The 16,508-nt window shown below is 31.8% G+C and overlaps 1 protein-coding gene across 1 annotated transcript; it reads right to left on the bottom strand.

Annotated features, from left to right (window-relative positions):
- Positions 1-467: 467 nt before the first annotated feature.
- LOC145952867 (transcriptional corepressor LEUNIG-like) lies at positions 468-3,349 on the bottom strand. The gene is made up of 7 exons (XM_083065931.1): positions 3,231-3,349; positions 2,777-2,874; positions 2,531-2,640; positions 1,111-2,162; positions 883-1,018; positions 641-768; positions 468-516 (listed from the first exon to the last, which is right to left on the bottom strand). Exons 1-4 carry the CDS (start codon positions 3,260-3,262, stop codon positions 1,971-1,973), a joined length of 432 nt encoding a protein of 143 aa, XP_082922057.1. The 5' UTR covers positions 3,263-3,349; the 3' UTR covers positions 468-516; positions 641-768; positions 883-1,018; positions 1,111-1,970.
- Positions 3,350-16,508: the final 13,159 nt, after the last annotated feature.

Here is a 16,508-nt window from a genome sequence, read left to right as displayed (position 1 = left end):
AACAATACAAACATCAAGAGGAGTTCCCAAGATTAATGATGTGCTTAATCGGCAAGACAACACATGAAAAATAATGAATGACCTCTATCAGTGTAACTATGACAATAAAGCTTCATTGGAGTATATCCATAGCCAAGATACTTTTCATCATTTAGAGATCAAAATCCACAAGGCACACATTTAGGCAAAGAAACCCCTTCAAACAATACACATGAAGCAACCTAATTTTACTAAGCTAGATTGCTTATATAGTGATGACCTTATACCTATCTACCAAACATACAATTAATAGAGGCAACATGTTCCAAATCAAATCATACAAAAATTCAAATACAGGGGAAAAAATTCTTAAAATTGATTACCTTTTTTCCCGGCCTAACAAGCATCAAGGCCACCTCAGCAGTAGTATTTGCAGTAGCAATAACATCAGTTGCCCTTCCTGTGACAGGACCTTCCTGAAGAACATGAGTGTGAGCCACAGCCGCGATGAAACCATCTATATGACAAGCCAAATCACTACAAATAACCAAAGAAACTACCATCAACTTCCCAGTAATAGCGAAAAACACAAATTTCATTCCCCCATCACTCATAACAAAATTCCTACTGAGAAAAAAAAACCCATGCTCAAAAATCTTACATTTTCAATATATCACCTTCTTCCAACACTGTCTCGTCACTGGCTAGTGGAGAGAAATGGCAGACCACATTGTTTACAGATAAGCAAGTTGGGAAAGTAACACCTCTCTCAATCTTCCTCTTCACGTTCTTGTACACATTTCCAGTTTGTTTGTACACACACATAAAACAAACTCTATAAGCTATAATCCAAAAATATTAAAAATAATAATGCTCCTTCATATATAAATAATAAAACCTTACTCTCTAATATAGGAATCATGTATGTTTACAGACATTCACGATTATTTTCTCTTGCTTGCCATGGTTTTTTGGGTGACAGGGGAGATCTTGGTGATGATGGTTGGTCTTCGAAGATTAAAGGACCCGGTTCACTATCCTGGCCATGGAGCAGAATGAAAAACATCAAAAAATCAACTGAAGTCGTCAAACAGTTTATAACAGAGCAGGATATTATAAAGGATTTCAAACCTTTCCACTACAATCACCAACAGCAAGCTTGACCTTCTCACACACATTAGATTTACAAGTGAAATAACCTCCATGTTCTTCATCATTTCCATCATATAAAAAGACAATCCCTCTATAAATGTGCTTGACAATTCCTTGTTTACCCTGCAAAATGACATAATAGATAAGATATCATGTGAAGCATGAAGATTCCAAATATACCACAAAGAAAAACCTGCTCATTGAGAGATAACAGACCTTAGATGGACCCTCCAGAACCTTGACAGTATCATTAACCAATATAGTTTTACAATGTTGATCTAGGGCAGTAAGTTTCAAATCAAATAGCCCACTCTTTATTTCTAACTGGGTCTGTAGCCACCATTATCACTGTGATTTCTAGGAAGAATATAGAGATAATGGAGGTTTATATGTGGCAGAAAGAAAAGAAAGTTATGTATATAGAAGAGAAAAGTGAAAGAACAAGATATAAATAAAGGTGGTGAAGAGAAAAAACAATGGGGAGTTAAGAATTACGGTAATTTAGGATGGAAATAAACCCGTGACCAAGCTGCTCAGAATTTATTGCTTTAGGCACACTAAAGTTTGCCTTTGCCAGCTCCAATTGCACATTTGATCCTTTACCGACAACACAAGGCTGCTCCAACTTTCTAGCATCAGTTGCACATGTTGCATCCAGCTCCAGCTGAGTTGTGGTTCCTCCTGCAGCAAAAGGCTGCTCCAACATGCCAGCACCAGCTTCACATGTTTGAGACCTAAGAGTAGCTGGAATAGCTTCATCCAAGCCATCACCAAACTGATTAAATAATGTTTCCACTAAGAAAATTCTAAAATAAAATCAGGAAAGAACTATAAGAATATTATACACAAAAAGGATATTTATGAACACATGAAAGTTTAAAGATAATTACATCTCCAGGCGTATGAGTTGAGGGTGTTGATGGTGCTGAACTTGGTGATGGACCTGTCGTATTTGTTGTTCCTGAACTATTGGCAGGACTTGAGGAGGATCCATGTTGCTTTCTCTTTCTCCCCATCTGGTTTTTTGAAACCTTAAAGTGCATTCAGAAAACGATGTTAGGAACCTATTTCATACTCTTCATAAGACATAAAAATCATGTCTTCAAATTCACAGACAGAAATTTAAAATCATGTGATTTAATTTAACAAAAGTAAATGTCAAAATCTTGTGGCAAGACATTGGCGTTTGTTCTGTAATTTAACAGCAAACCAAATCAGTCATTTATTAAGAGGTGCAGTGCAATTAGGTTAACAAAGAGACTGAAAAGTTGAACCCAATGGAATGCATAAGCTTCCTTATGGAATACTGGTGTAATTTTTTTCACAATACTACTCAAATGTAGCATGGTAGAAGGTTGCATAATGTAAAATTAACGAATCTTCTTTTCCAACCACCAACCTCAATATATGATGCAGCAACCTCAGAGTGTTTCTCATTAGTCCTTGCAATAAATATATCCCAGAAAACCGACCACCACTCGAACAGAAAACCTCCAGGGGCATCAATTGCTGCAACCCCACATCGCCATTCCACAGACATGCACACGCAAGCAACCAAATCAATAAAACAAAAACAATATAAAAATACAAAAGTTAACTCCAACTTCATTCTTTAACAAAAGAGTAGAGTTTTGAGACATCTCACCAACAGGGTCCGAGGATACTTTTCCCTCAGCTTGAAAAGCCTGAGCAGAAGCCTTTAAATCCCTCTTCACAAGATAATCATGGATATAAACATCTAACCTGAAACCTCAAAGCACAACAAGAGTTATGTCACCCAAGTGAACAGTGATAGGCTAAGATTTCACAATTTCAACTTCACATTCTCCACATCACAAAATCAAGTGAACCACCACACAAAAATCCAAGTCCGGCAGCCAAAATCAGTGACTCCCAATAAACCCCACCACAAATACTTGCGGAAAACCACAAACCCTAAAATACCCAGAAAGAAAAACTGGAACTTTAAAAGACACTAAACACAACACACGGACCTGGTTCACGAGAAAAACCCGGAGCCGGAATCATTAATTGAGCACAGTGCAGAAAACCTATATCGAAAAAAAGAAAAAGAAAGAGAAAGGAAAAACGAAAGTTACATCTTATCAGCTACCCAGTTAGTTTGAGACATGGTTGCGGAAGCGAAAGGTGAGAGAATAGAAGATTATGTTGTTGAGGGGTGCGTGAGGAATGAGTCAGGTGGTGTGAAACGCAGTGGGAAATAGCGACAAAGTTGAATTTTGTTGGTAGAGAAGCATATGAATGCAAAAAGAGTTGAGAAAGAGAAGGAGGCAATGGAGTAAAGAAGAAGAAGAAAATCCAAACATGAACGGAGAAACGCAAGAATCGTCTAAGAAACTCCACAAATGTTATTCACTACACGGAGAAACACAAGAACGAATGGGTTTAGGGTTTTCTCATTTCTTTGAAAAAGGGGATTCTAATTTTCCTTCAAACAAAAAAGGAGGCGGGCGCGGGTAGTTTTAGCAGAAAATTTTTTTATTTTAGAATAAAATTGGGATTTTAAATAAAATATATTAAAATATTATAATCAAAAGAAATTTAATATTAAATCAAAATATTATATAAATCATAACTAAAATTATAATAAATATTTTGATATTAAATTTATTATATATTAAAATTAATTACATATTTGTATCAAAGAAATTGCTCTAGATTCTAGATTTTATTTATTATGTTTTGAAATAAATAAAAATTAATTACATATTTGTATCAAAGAAATTGCTCTAGATTCTAGATTTTATTTATTATGTTTTATAATAAATAAAATCCAATATTAAATCAACAGATTATAACAATCATAACTCAAATTCAGGTAAATATCTTTCATAACCAAAAGAAAACCAATATTAAATCAAAATATAATAAAAATTATAACTAAAATATTTATAAATTTTCTAATATTAAATTTAGTATATATTAAAATTAATTAATTAAATATTTGTATTTAAGAAATTGTTACAGATTTTAGACATATATTTTAAAGTTTTTATTTTATTAAATTAATTAAAAGTTAATTATATTTTATCACTTTTTAATCAAGTGAATGAATGATAATGAATTAACTAAAATTCTAAAATATATTTTAATTAAAAATAATTTTTTGGTAAATACAGTAACTAAAAAGTATTATAATAAATAATTAAATTAAAAAAGAATAAATTTTATAATGATTATTTTTTTAATGATGTTAAATTAAATATTCTAATTATTTTATAATAAATTAAAATGAAAATATAATAAAATATGTTAACCAATATTTTAAATAAAATATATTAAAATATTATAATCAAAAGAAATTTAATATTAAATCAAAATATTATATAAATCATAACTAAAATTATAATAAATATTTTGATATTAAATTTATTATATATTAAAATTAAATACATATTTGTATCAAAGAAATTGCTCTAGATTTTAGATTTTATTTATTATGTTTTATAATAAATAAAATCCAATATTAAATCAAAAGATTATAACAATCATAACTCAAATTCAGGTAAATATCTTTCATAATCAAAAGAAATCCAATATTAAATCAAAAGATAATAAAAATTATAACTAAAATATTTATAAATTTTCTAATATTAAATTTAGTATATATATTAAAATTAATTAATTAAATATTTGTATTTAAGAAATTGTTGCAGAGTCGGATCTGCGAGCGGTGATTGAATTGGTGGATGGAGAAACACTGAAGAAGAAACACCAAACCCAACCACAATCCAAATGAATGCAGCGACACGCAGTGAAAATAAAAATAATTCAATTGAAAATAATGTTATAATTAAATTTATATTGACAATGAATGAAATAAATGAAAAATATAATAGATTGTGTGGCAAATTATAAAATTGTCTAAATCCTCAATTCTAGGAGATAAATTGACTATTTGTTTGAAATTTATTGTCTTGGAAACTTTTTCTTTGTCATATGAAAATATTTTGCACACATTAAAATTAAACACAAGATTTTCTAGTAAAAGTTTTTTTTTGCTAGGCAGATTTTCTACTAAAATAAATTATAATATGTGACCGCAAAATATTTAATCACTACATTAATTTATAAAGTTACTGTATTAGGCATTTTTTAACATCTAACTAAATCAAAAATCCCTAAGAATATTAATAAAAATATATTTTCATTAATTAAGGCTGAGTTTAGACATGTAGACTTCTAAAATTAAAATAGATATCTATAACCTATAAAGGTTAATATTTATAAAATAGATATCTAGAGCCTAATAATGGTTAATATTTATAAATCTTATTATGTATATACAAGTCAATAGTTACACATTTCATACATAGTTAATTAGTCACATATTTTCACTTGATCTAAAAATTAAATAATCACATATTTAAATAGCCCAGAACGGGCCGTTCTCAAACTGGAACGGGCCGTTCTATACTACTAAAATACCCTATTAAAATTAAATCGGAACGCCCCGTTCTAACACATAAATTTATGATCAATACGCAAATACAGAATGGCCCGTTCCCAAAGTGGAACGGGCCGTTCTAAAATACTAAAATAGCCTATTAAAACTAAAGCGAAACGGGTCGTTCCATACGTGGCTGTTGTACCTTAAAATTTGATTCCAGAACGCGTCGTTCTGGTGTAAGAACGGGCCTTTCTAGTTTCACAACGGACCGTTCTGGTTTCAGAACCGGCCGTTCTGGATATACATGTTTTTTTGTTGTTTTCTTATATTTAAATATAAATGTATAATTTTAATATCTCTATGGTTCCTATGAGAAACCTAAGAGTATGTTTGGATGAGGAATTTTAATGGGGTAATTCATTTGTTTGAAGAATTTTAAATTTTTGAGGTGAAATACTTTGTTTCGATGGAGAATTTACAAAGAATTTGAATTCCAAGCATTTGTCAAATTCTTTGAAATAATAGAATTTCAAATTCTCCCAAAAATGTAAGAATTTGAAATTCCTCATATTTTTTCCCCTTATTTCACTTATATATTTTATCTTATATCTTCATATTTTTAATTATTGAATATTAAAAAATAATTTAAAAATTATTAAATATTATCTAAATTAATTTTTAAAATTACTAAATATTTAAAAATTGGTTAACATTTTTTTATAAAATTTTATTTAAAAATCTCAACATATAAATATATTTTTAAAAGCAATTTTATCATGATAGAATCAAATTATCATATCCAAATTAACAATTTAAAATTTAAAAAAAATTAAATTGACTTATCTAAACAAAATATTTTAACAATGATATAAATTGAAATCAAAGTAATTCAAATACCAAGAATTTCAAATTCCTTAAATTTGTAAAATTACTCATCCAAACACACCATAAGGGAATGCAATTGTAAGAGACAATTATATGAGTAAGATGTTTATTGTATGGATTAGAGTACTATGTGGGTTCTTAAGAGAACCCTGAGAGAAACAAATAAACTATGCAAAAGTATAAATATAACATTATATATTAATATACTTTTACAAAAATATAAATATACATATCTTATCTACTATATTTATATTTTTGTAAAAGTATATTAATATATACTAAGTTATATTTATCAAATTATCAATTTATCTATAAATATACTAAAAATATTATTGATATTAATTTATTAGCAATATTAAATTATTAATAATATATAAAATTTATTTATTTAGTAATAATAAATATATATCATTTGTTACATTAATAAAAATTATAGTATATGTTAACTTAAATAAGCAAATAATTGTATAATTTTAAATTATTATATATATATATATATATATTAAAATTTTAAAATTATTAAATTTTTAATGGGAGAGATTCAAATTGCACAATTATGATTTTTGAGGGACTAAAATTGTTCAATTAAAAATTAAAGGACTAAAATTGCACAATTACAATTCTTTTAGGGACTAAAATTATCCAATTAAAATCTTAGGGATCAAAATTGCACAATTACAATACTTGAGGGATAAAAAATGTAATTAAGCCAAAATTAAACTAATATTCTTTTTTTTGTATTTCACAAGTTTTTTTAAAAATATTTTTAATGAATGTCTTAGTTTCTTATGTTCAAAATTGACAGTTTTTTATTTAATTAAATGAATTTCATAATTTTTTCAGTCCTTTAATGAAATAAAATATTTTTAATTTTATTATTTTTTTAAAAAAAATTTAACATATTTTCTTTAATTATGAATAATTCTTAAATATAAAATTTTCATAAATAAAATTTAATATTTTGAGAGGGAACAATTTGTCACAAATTTTTTCACAAAATATTTTAACCTATTTGTGACGGAATTTTGAGAGGGAAAAATCCGTCACTAAATTTTTTCATTTTAGTGACGAAATTTGTGACGGATTTTTTAGAGACGAAGTTCATTCCGTCACAAAATCCGTCACAAACATTTTTTTTTATTTAGTGATGAAATTTGTGACGGATTTTTAGAGACGAAAATTTTTCCGTCACAAAATCCGTCACAAATATTTTTTTTTTGATTCAGTGACGAAATTTGTGACGGATTTTTAGAGACGGAATATATTCCGTCACAAAATCCGTCACAAAAGTCAATAAATTCTTGTCCGTCACAAAACTTAAAATTCCCTCACAAAATGCGTCACTATTAGCGATGCTATTTTTTCCGTCACAAAATTCGTCACAAATATTAATTTTTCTAGTAGTGAGAAAAGAAGGAAGGAATGTTATTATTATTATTATATTTTTTTTCAAAAGGGTTGTTAGAAGGGATTTTTCAAAAAGGGTTTTTTTAGAAGAAGGGCTGGCCAAGGTAGGTTTTGGTGTTTAGGGTTATTAAACAAAATGTATTTGTTACAAGGAAGCTATCATTGTGTTTTAGCCTTTTTGGAAAGTGGAGTGATGACTTGGGGTCACGCTCTGATTGAATGATTCCCCTGAGCTGTCTTTCAGTTTTCAACTCAGGTTGCTACTTTAACGTCCTAACTTTTGCCTTGGTCACTTGAGATATGTTCCCTAGCGAACATTTTTCTTTTGATCTTTTCTTTTGCTTAGGTTACCCATTTTTACTTGTGGGTTGCCTAGCAGATCTTGCCCTAACTCTTGCGCAGCCCCCTTAGTGGGTTTCCTGCCGGGTCTTCATTTTTTGCAGCACTCATGAGGTATGTGATGTCTTTATTTTATCAAACCCTAGTCATGTTTGAATTCTGATTGTTCATTTGTTATCCTTTCCATGCTATTATTGAGTAACATTTTTGTTGCAAATACATTTTGTTTGTTAAGGGTTGATGGATGAGGCCAAGAATGGATATTTAGAGGGAGAAGAGAAACAAAAGAGTGTTATGGCATTTAAAATAGTACTTTCAATTTACACGTGCCCCTTTAACAAAGCTCGAAGGCCCAGGCATGCCCCGAGTTCGTGATTCATACACAGAGAGATAGACGAAGGTTGCCCCCTAGAAAGTCATGGATAATTTGATAATTTCAAAAAAAAACCGTTCCGCTTGCTTGGACGTCGGTGTTTCGATCTGGGAGTGAAATCTTTATGAATTCTTGCGTTCGAAGGGAATACTCGAGCCACCTTTCGATTTCAACTCAGAGAGACATTTTTATATATCCCTAACTTTTACATAGGACGTATCCTATCGGGATTTTAATTCTTTTTTCTTTTACCCTAATTTTTGCCTAGGACGCCTTTTATGGGTTTTCATCCTAGCGGGTTTTCGTCGCGCAATGTCTTTATTTCTCAATTGGATTTTGTCTTGTGATTCCATAGAAGCAAGGATTCGTCCATTCTTGAGCATTCCTCTTATCCCTGTCGCAACCCGAAAATTTCCGATCTCGCGACTAATGGTTTAGACATCCTTTTAAAAGTCTCATTAATTAAGGAATGCCCGGACACCAGACTAATCCTTAATCAATGGTTTTGAAAATAGGTTCTATGGAGTCGCCACCAATGTTTTACTCAAAACATTGGAAAAAGAAAATATTTTTAAAAGATCTAATAATGGCCTTGATAACCAGAATTGGGTTCGGGGGTCGGTTATGTGTAAGGAAGGTATTAAGCACCCCTACAACGCCCTAAATCGGTACCTTATGATGAAGTTAATGCGATAAGAAATAATTTCTTTAAATATTAGATCCCCTTTTATTGATGATTATTTACATGATTTAAAATTTAAATTAAACAATTGACTCTAGAATATCTACATGATTGCTCTTTATTATAAAGAATATTTATCAAATATAAGAAATAAAAGAGAGAGAAGAAGATTGATTAAAATACCTCGTAGAAGCTTTGTTAGATCTTCCAATATGGAAATTGTAGGTGCTTTATGGCAACCTTTCACACTACACAAATGCCTCACAAAATCTCAAGAAATACAAAAGAGAGGGGGAGAGAGAAAAAGAGAGAAATTTCGTGCTCTAGGGAGTCTAGACGAAATTTTGGAGTCCTGAAAAGTGAGCCCCAGCTGTCTATTTATAGACTTCGGACAGGGAGTCCAGAACGGCTCGTTCCAAAATCGGAACGGCCGTTCTGGATGTGGCCGTTGTGGGTTAATTTGGACCCTGGAACAGCCCGTTCTGAAACTAGAACGGCCTGTTCCGGGGAACCAAAACGGCCCGTTCTGATTACAAAACGGCCCGTTTTGGGGGTACCAATTAAACCCACTTTTAGGAGACTGGAACGGCCCGTTCTGGAACTGGAATGACCCGTTCCAGAGTGAAATTAGCACACAATTGGCTAGAGTGGAACGGGCGTTCCAGATAAGGCTGTTTAGGCTCTTTTTATAACTTGGAACGGCGCGTTCCAGTTTGGGAACGACCCGTTCCAGTTAAAGTTTTGGCCCTCTTTTGAAGAGTTTGGAACGGCCTGTTCCAATCTTGGAATGGCCCGTTCCAATATTGGAACGGCCCGTTCCAATTTAGGAACAGCCCGTTCCAAATTAGGGTTGTTGGCCATTTTTAAAACTTGGAACGGCCTGTTCCAAATTGGGAACGGCCCGTTTCAGTTTTTGGAACAGCCCGTTGCAGTCTTCTAAAATTAGCTTATTTGGGCTTTTGGGCCTTCTAAAGTCCTGTCTTGTCGCTTGCACTCTTCGGGAGCTCCTTCCCTTCATGATAGAGGTCCATTCCCTTGTTTGTATGCTCCCGGACGAAATTGGGTGTCTACAATCCCGACAATTGTCATTTCGTCATGGGAAAGTCTCGCTGTTTGAATCGTCGATTTGGGCGTGTGATGCCCCTAATTACTGATAAGTATTTCCCGATTTGATGTATCAAGTTCGCATTTGATTACAGTAATTTCCATTATCCGGCTAACACGCACAAATTAGATTTCCCTTTTTATTCGTATTTATTATTTACAAGGAAGACGTGTTATCTATATGAAAAGTAAAATAGGATGCAAAGACATATAAGAAATTCAACGGATATCATTCTCATTGATTTTTGTTTAGAGAACATTCTTTGCATATTATTACATATGTCCTCCATTTCTAATGAATGTATGCTAATGTGCTATCCTAGGAGATGCATGATATTTATTTTTTGCCTAAATTTTATCATGTTTTTAACTAAGAGTTATGATGCATGATTTTTTTTTGCTATATATATATATATTTTTTTATTTTGAAATAAACTACCCTATATGATGCTTTAGAGTTAGGGTATACAGAAGGGAGTTAAAATTTTTATCATATTTTTTTTCATTAATATCTACTTGTTTGTAATTCTTATCTATTTGAAATAAATAAACACAAATAAATGCAACACGCGTATGCTCAAACAAATGTACACCCGCGAACAGTCACGTTTAAATTCTTGGTCTGTGGTCCCTGCAAGAAAAGTGCATTGTATAGGACGGTTCTAATCTCACTGGTCTTAAGGCCCCCAAGGTGCCCCCATTATAGGGACCCAGTATCTCTGTCGCCGTCACCTGGCAAACTCTAAGGTCTGTCGCAGTATTTCGGGCTAGAGTAACCGGTTATCACCTTGAGTGTGATTTCCGACAAGGCTCGCAGAACTTCGGCCGGTCGTACGTCAACCACTCCCTATGTTTAATACCCTCATGCCCCCGGGTGTAGGGGGGACTGTTGTGTGCAAAGGTTTGTGTACAATTTTATTTCAAACAGGTGCAGAATTTAAATAAGCAAACAGATATCAAAGCCAAACAAAGAAAACAAACAAGGTAAAGGGGAAAAATATTTAAATTATTATTCTTATTTTATTAACTTCATCAGTTATTTGGGCCTGACCCTCTTAAAAAGTCCCCAGCGGAGTCGCCATCTGTCGCAACCCAAAAATTTCCGATCTCGCGACTAATGGTTTAGACATCCTTTTAAAGATCTCATTAATTAAGGAATGCCCGGACACCAGACTAATCCTTAATTAATGGTTTTAAAAAATGAGTTCATGGAGTCGCCACCAATAGTTTACTCAACATTAGAAAAAGAAAAGGTTTTTAAAAATCCAATAATGGCCTTGATAACCAGAATTGGGTTCGAGGTCGGTTACGTGTAGGGAAGGTATTAAGCACTCCTACAGCGCCCTCAATCGGTACCCTGTGATGAAGTTAATGTGATGAGAATTAATAATTTAAATATTTAATCCCCTTTATTAATATATTTATTTACATGCTTAAAATTTAAATTATACAATTAACTCAAAAATGTCTACATGATTGCTTTTAATATAACTATTTATTAAAGATAAACAAAATAAAATAGAGAGGAAGATTGATTGAAATACCTCTTGAACGAGCTCTATTGAATCTTCAAATATGAAAAAGGTGCTTTGTGGTGACCTTTCACACTACAATATGCCTCACAGATCTCAAGAAATACAATAGGAAGGAGAGAGAAAAAAGAGATGCGACACAAATCTCAAGAAATACAATAGAATGGAGAAGAATTTTCGTGCTCAAATGAGTCTTATTCGAAATTTCTCTAGCCGCCCTGAGAACTGTGCCCGAGGCTTCTATTTATAGGAAAAAGAAGGGGACCAGAACGACCCATTTCGGATTTGGAACGGCCCGTTCTGGGCCAATCTTTTATGTGCAAATTATGCTCCCTGGAACGGCCCGTTCTGAAAACAGAACGGCCCGTTCCAAAGTGGAAATAAGCACAAAAATCCCCTTTCCAGAACAGCCCGTTCCAAATTTAACATTCTTTGGAACGACCCGTTCTGGTACTGGAACGGCCTGTTCTGGTATTGGAACGGCCCGTTCCAGCGTAGACCCTTTAGGCATTTTTGTCACATTGGGACGACCCGTTTTGATATCGGAACGGCCCGTTCTGGTGTTCAGAACGGCCTGTTCCGATTTTGGAACAGCCCGTTCTGGGCTATTAAAATTACCTTATTTGGCCTTTAAGCCTTCTGATGTCCTGTCTTGTTCTTTGCCCGCTTCGGAAGCTCCTTCCCTTCATAACAAAGGTCCCACTACAAGAAAAAATAGAGTTAACGTGGGTTATTTTTGGCATTACCCGCGGTTAAAACCTCCGGAAAATGTATTTCCTGCGGTTGTGATTTTCGCCGGGAAAGCATCCGTGGCAAGCGATTTACCAACGGTTTTTGACAACCCCCGGAAATGCATAGCATACCCACGGTTTTGTAACCCCCGTTAACGACATAGTCTACCAGGTGTTATAAACCCCCGTTAACACCATCATTAATTTCGACTGTTTGTGATAACCCCGTAATTTACTACGGGCTTTAAACCCCCGTTAATGTCATCACATAATTTGCTGTTTATATAATCCGGTAATTTACCAGGGGTTGTAAACCCTCGTTAACGCCACACTATATTTTTAATATGTTATTTGTACTTGTAATTTTTAAATCCCTGTAGCTTATAAATGGTTTTTAACCATGTATAATATTTCAATCTATATATAAATTTTGAAATACACAAGTTATATAAATATTAAAAAATAAAATGAACAAACAATCCACAAATTTAATATATTAATAAGCAAATGTACATAAACAAGTCATCCAAAAAAATTCCTAACAAGCAACATCCATAGTTTAGTAATATCCAAAATGACTTTTAAGAAGTAATAAAAACATATCCAACAAAATATTGATTTTCCTAAAACAAAAAGATCAACATCTTTCCCTAACAAATATAGCCCTATTATCTATCTTGAGAATTTGTTGGAGAATGATTAGGGACATTAATTGGTTGTGCACTTCCTTGGTCAGATACCTACAATTAAATATAAAACTTAGTTAGAAATATAAAGTATATTTTAAAATATTTATAACTAATTTAAATTTAAAATATTACCGGTGAAGATTGAAATACAGGCAAGTCAGGAAGCCTTTGACCTTGATAATTCTGTGCAAAAAAATTCATCATAGTCTCAAATCTTTTATTTTGTTCTTCTATTTTCTGATTTTGTTCAGCCATTTGAGATTTCAATTCAATAACCTGTTTCAAAAGAAAAATCAACACAAATAAAAACATAAATAGAAATGAAAATCATACCAATATTAAACGTGACATTTTATTTGTTTTCTTCAAAACTTTAAACCACAATAAGGTTTTAATTATACAGATAATTGACAACAATTATATTAGCTTTGATGATATAATTAGAAAGAATAAGGAAGGAATACATAAACAATAAAATAGAAAGATTAACATATGCAACTAAATATAGTATTTTAGAGCCCTGAATAGTACAAGCTGGTGTGAAAATGACTTGATGGTTCAGATTCAGAACATGCAAAAGTACCGAAAGGCGTGGGATTTGATCTTAAGAGCCATGTCTAGAAATTACCTTTAAGATTGAAGCTTATTGTATTCCTCTTTCACTTTGCCAACCAAACTACAACTCTCGTAGAACTGTTGTCACCAAAACATCAAAAATATATGATATTGTTAACATAAGTTAACATAAACTTTGAGCACGTCTTCTACATCTATGTATCTTCTGTTTCCTCAAGTTCATTTTGAATTGCTGGTATCCCTCATAAAATAATTTGAAAACATGGATACATATAATATAAAAAAACTATAAATTATCTATTTCAGATTTGGTACACCTTCAAATATAAAAACGATTTTTCAGCAGTCTAAAATTTAGTAAATATACACTTTTTAGTGGTACACTAGTGTCAATTTTTTCATCAATAAGATTTATAATGACAATATCAAGATTAGAATTTATGACCTTGTTAATTAATATTTACAGGGTTTAATTTTGGTCTAATAGTCAATGACTCATTTCATTCCTCCTTGATCCACTATTCAATTTCTATCGAGTTGGCTGTTGTTACCTATGAGTTTCAAAAACTGTGTAGAAATTAAAAGCAATCAATACAGGCATTATGAAATGGAGTACTAAAAAAAGGCTAATACCTAGGAGTTTTGGATTATTAGTTTTTATGAAATAGAGTAACAACATGCTAAAATATGTTTACATATCACAGTTCCAATGCTTAATTTGAGAGTGAGAAAAAAATGCAAAACAAAATAATAATAATAATAATAATAATAATAATAAATAAATAATAAAATGGCACCTTTACTGAGTGGTGAGATGTATCTTACCAAGAAAAGGATCCCCCATTCTGATAAAACTTTAACATCTGTAATGTTTCTAATTAAACCAAATTGATTGAGTACCACACCAGCACAGAAGAAACCAAGTATCTGAAAATAGCAACCATCAAATTTATTGCAATTATTGATATAAGAAAGTAAATTGACAACACAAAGTCTTATTCTACTATTATGAGTGCGTTTGGAAAACCATTCAACACCTGTTGAACATATTTTTTCCACTTTTCAATGTAAAAAAGCAAAAGCAAGTGTGGTGTTGTTTTTTCAATTACGTTAAACATAAGTAACTGCAATACAAACACAGCCTATGTGTGTGAGGTTCAACGTGCATGTTTATAAACATTGAGTATCTTTAGATTTTTACTTTCATTTTTACAATTAAAAATAAATTCAAACTGATTTCTGCAGTAGAAAAGTTAATTTTCGAATTTCAATCAACTCCAAATCTAGACTTTTTCTGTGATAAAACTGTAATATTAAATTCACAGAATAGTAAAGATTACTCAAAAAAAAACTTATTAAGTACAATGATGACAACAAATATAATATTGATAACTGATGGGAACCAAAAGACCTCTTCTAATTAGCTATTTTGGTGTATAATAAGTACAACCGAATGACATTAGATATTTGCTGTAAATCTTAGTATCCCCATTATTACTGAAATGGTTATGTTGGTTCTGGTGGTGTTGAACACAACCTTTTATATTTCCAATCCTCTAGTATCCTACTTATCTATTCATCAGAATTAGACTCATTCATTATATATGTTACCCACCTGCCCTACAAAATTCAACCACTCCACTCTCATGTGTGTTGATTTTTTCATCAATTGACTACTATACTTTATAAAGTCAATAAACACCATTGGAATCATGATTCATGACTAACATCATGTATACATACAACTAATATCATAACAACAAAAGTCAAATGCCTCGCTCCTTTTGTAAAAACGTCAACCTTATGTCTCAGAAACACAACCCCCTTCAACGTTAGCTGCCACTAATGCTTCTAAAAGATGGCAAGTGAAGCTGAATAAACCATGACAAAATTATAAACCAATGAGCACTGGTTCTGTAAAATTCTTACATGGGAATATGAATCTTTTTATTCGGAAATTAACATCCAATCTGACATCAAATATGGTGGGGTTGTCAACATAGCCATTACCTGAAATTTTCGTTAGCCATGTTAGCTTGTTTAAAAAAAAAAAAAAAAAGAGGTTAAAATAACAAGAGGGATTAAAGTGTAACCATAAGATATTCTTAGAGAATAAAATTTATATATATTTTGTCATATGACACTAATTTGTCCAGTATAGAGAACAAATTATTATTTTAAAATAATAAGAAAACAGTAAGATTTTTAGACAAGGTCCACAATAGGGTCTAAAAAGAAAAAAGAAAAAATAGAGTACCCCTGTTCTCACTCCCCTGCATCCAGTCGTATATAAATGCATGTTGTGTTGCCCTTTAGGCTTATCTTCCTGGAAGCTACTCACTCATCACTTTCCACTTCTCAGGACCCAAAAAAAGTTTTCTTTTCTTTTTACATATTCTTTGGTAGTATTTAAGAAGGGTTATCAAATAACGGACACAAAGGTACTTTCTTCTGGAATCCACTACCCAAATCTGCCAGACTCTATGGCAACAAATCGGTAATTAATCGGTGAAGCCTGCAGACTCTATGGCTTTTTCCAGGCATGTTTCAACATTTTTCTCCATTTTTTTATTATCAATTTGATATATATAAGTTGAAAACACCTATTGATAAATATCTTGGAAAGTTACGTATTCTAGAATGATAAT

Source organism: Cajanus cajan, chromosome 10 (assembly GCF_000230855.2).
Source record: "Cajanus cajan strain Asha chromosome 10, NIPB_CcT2T_4, whole genome shotgun sequence".
Lineage (NCBI taxonomy): Eukaryota > Viridiplantae > Streptophyta > Magnoliopsida > Fabales > Fabaceae > Cajanus > Cajanus cajan.
The sequence above is the reverse complement of the archived record's forward strand: the minus strand, read 5'-3'. Positions and strand labels throughout refer to the sequence as shown.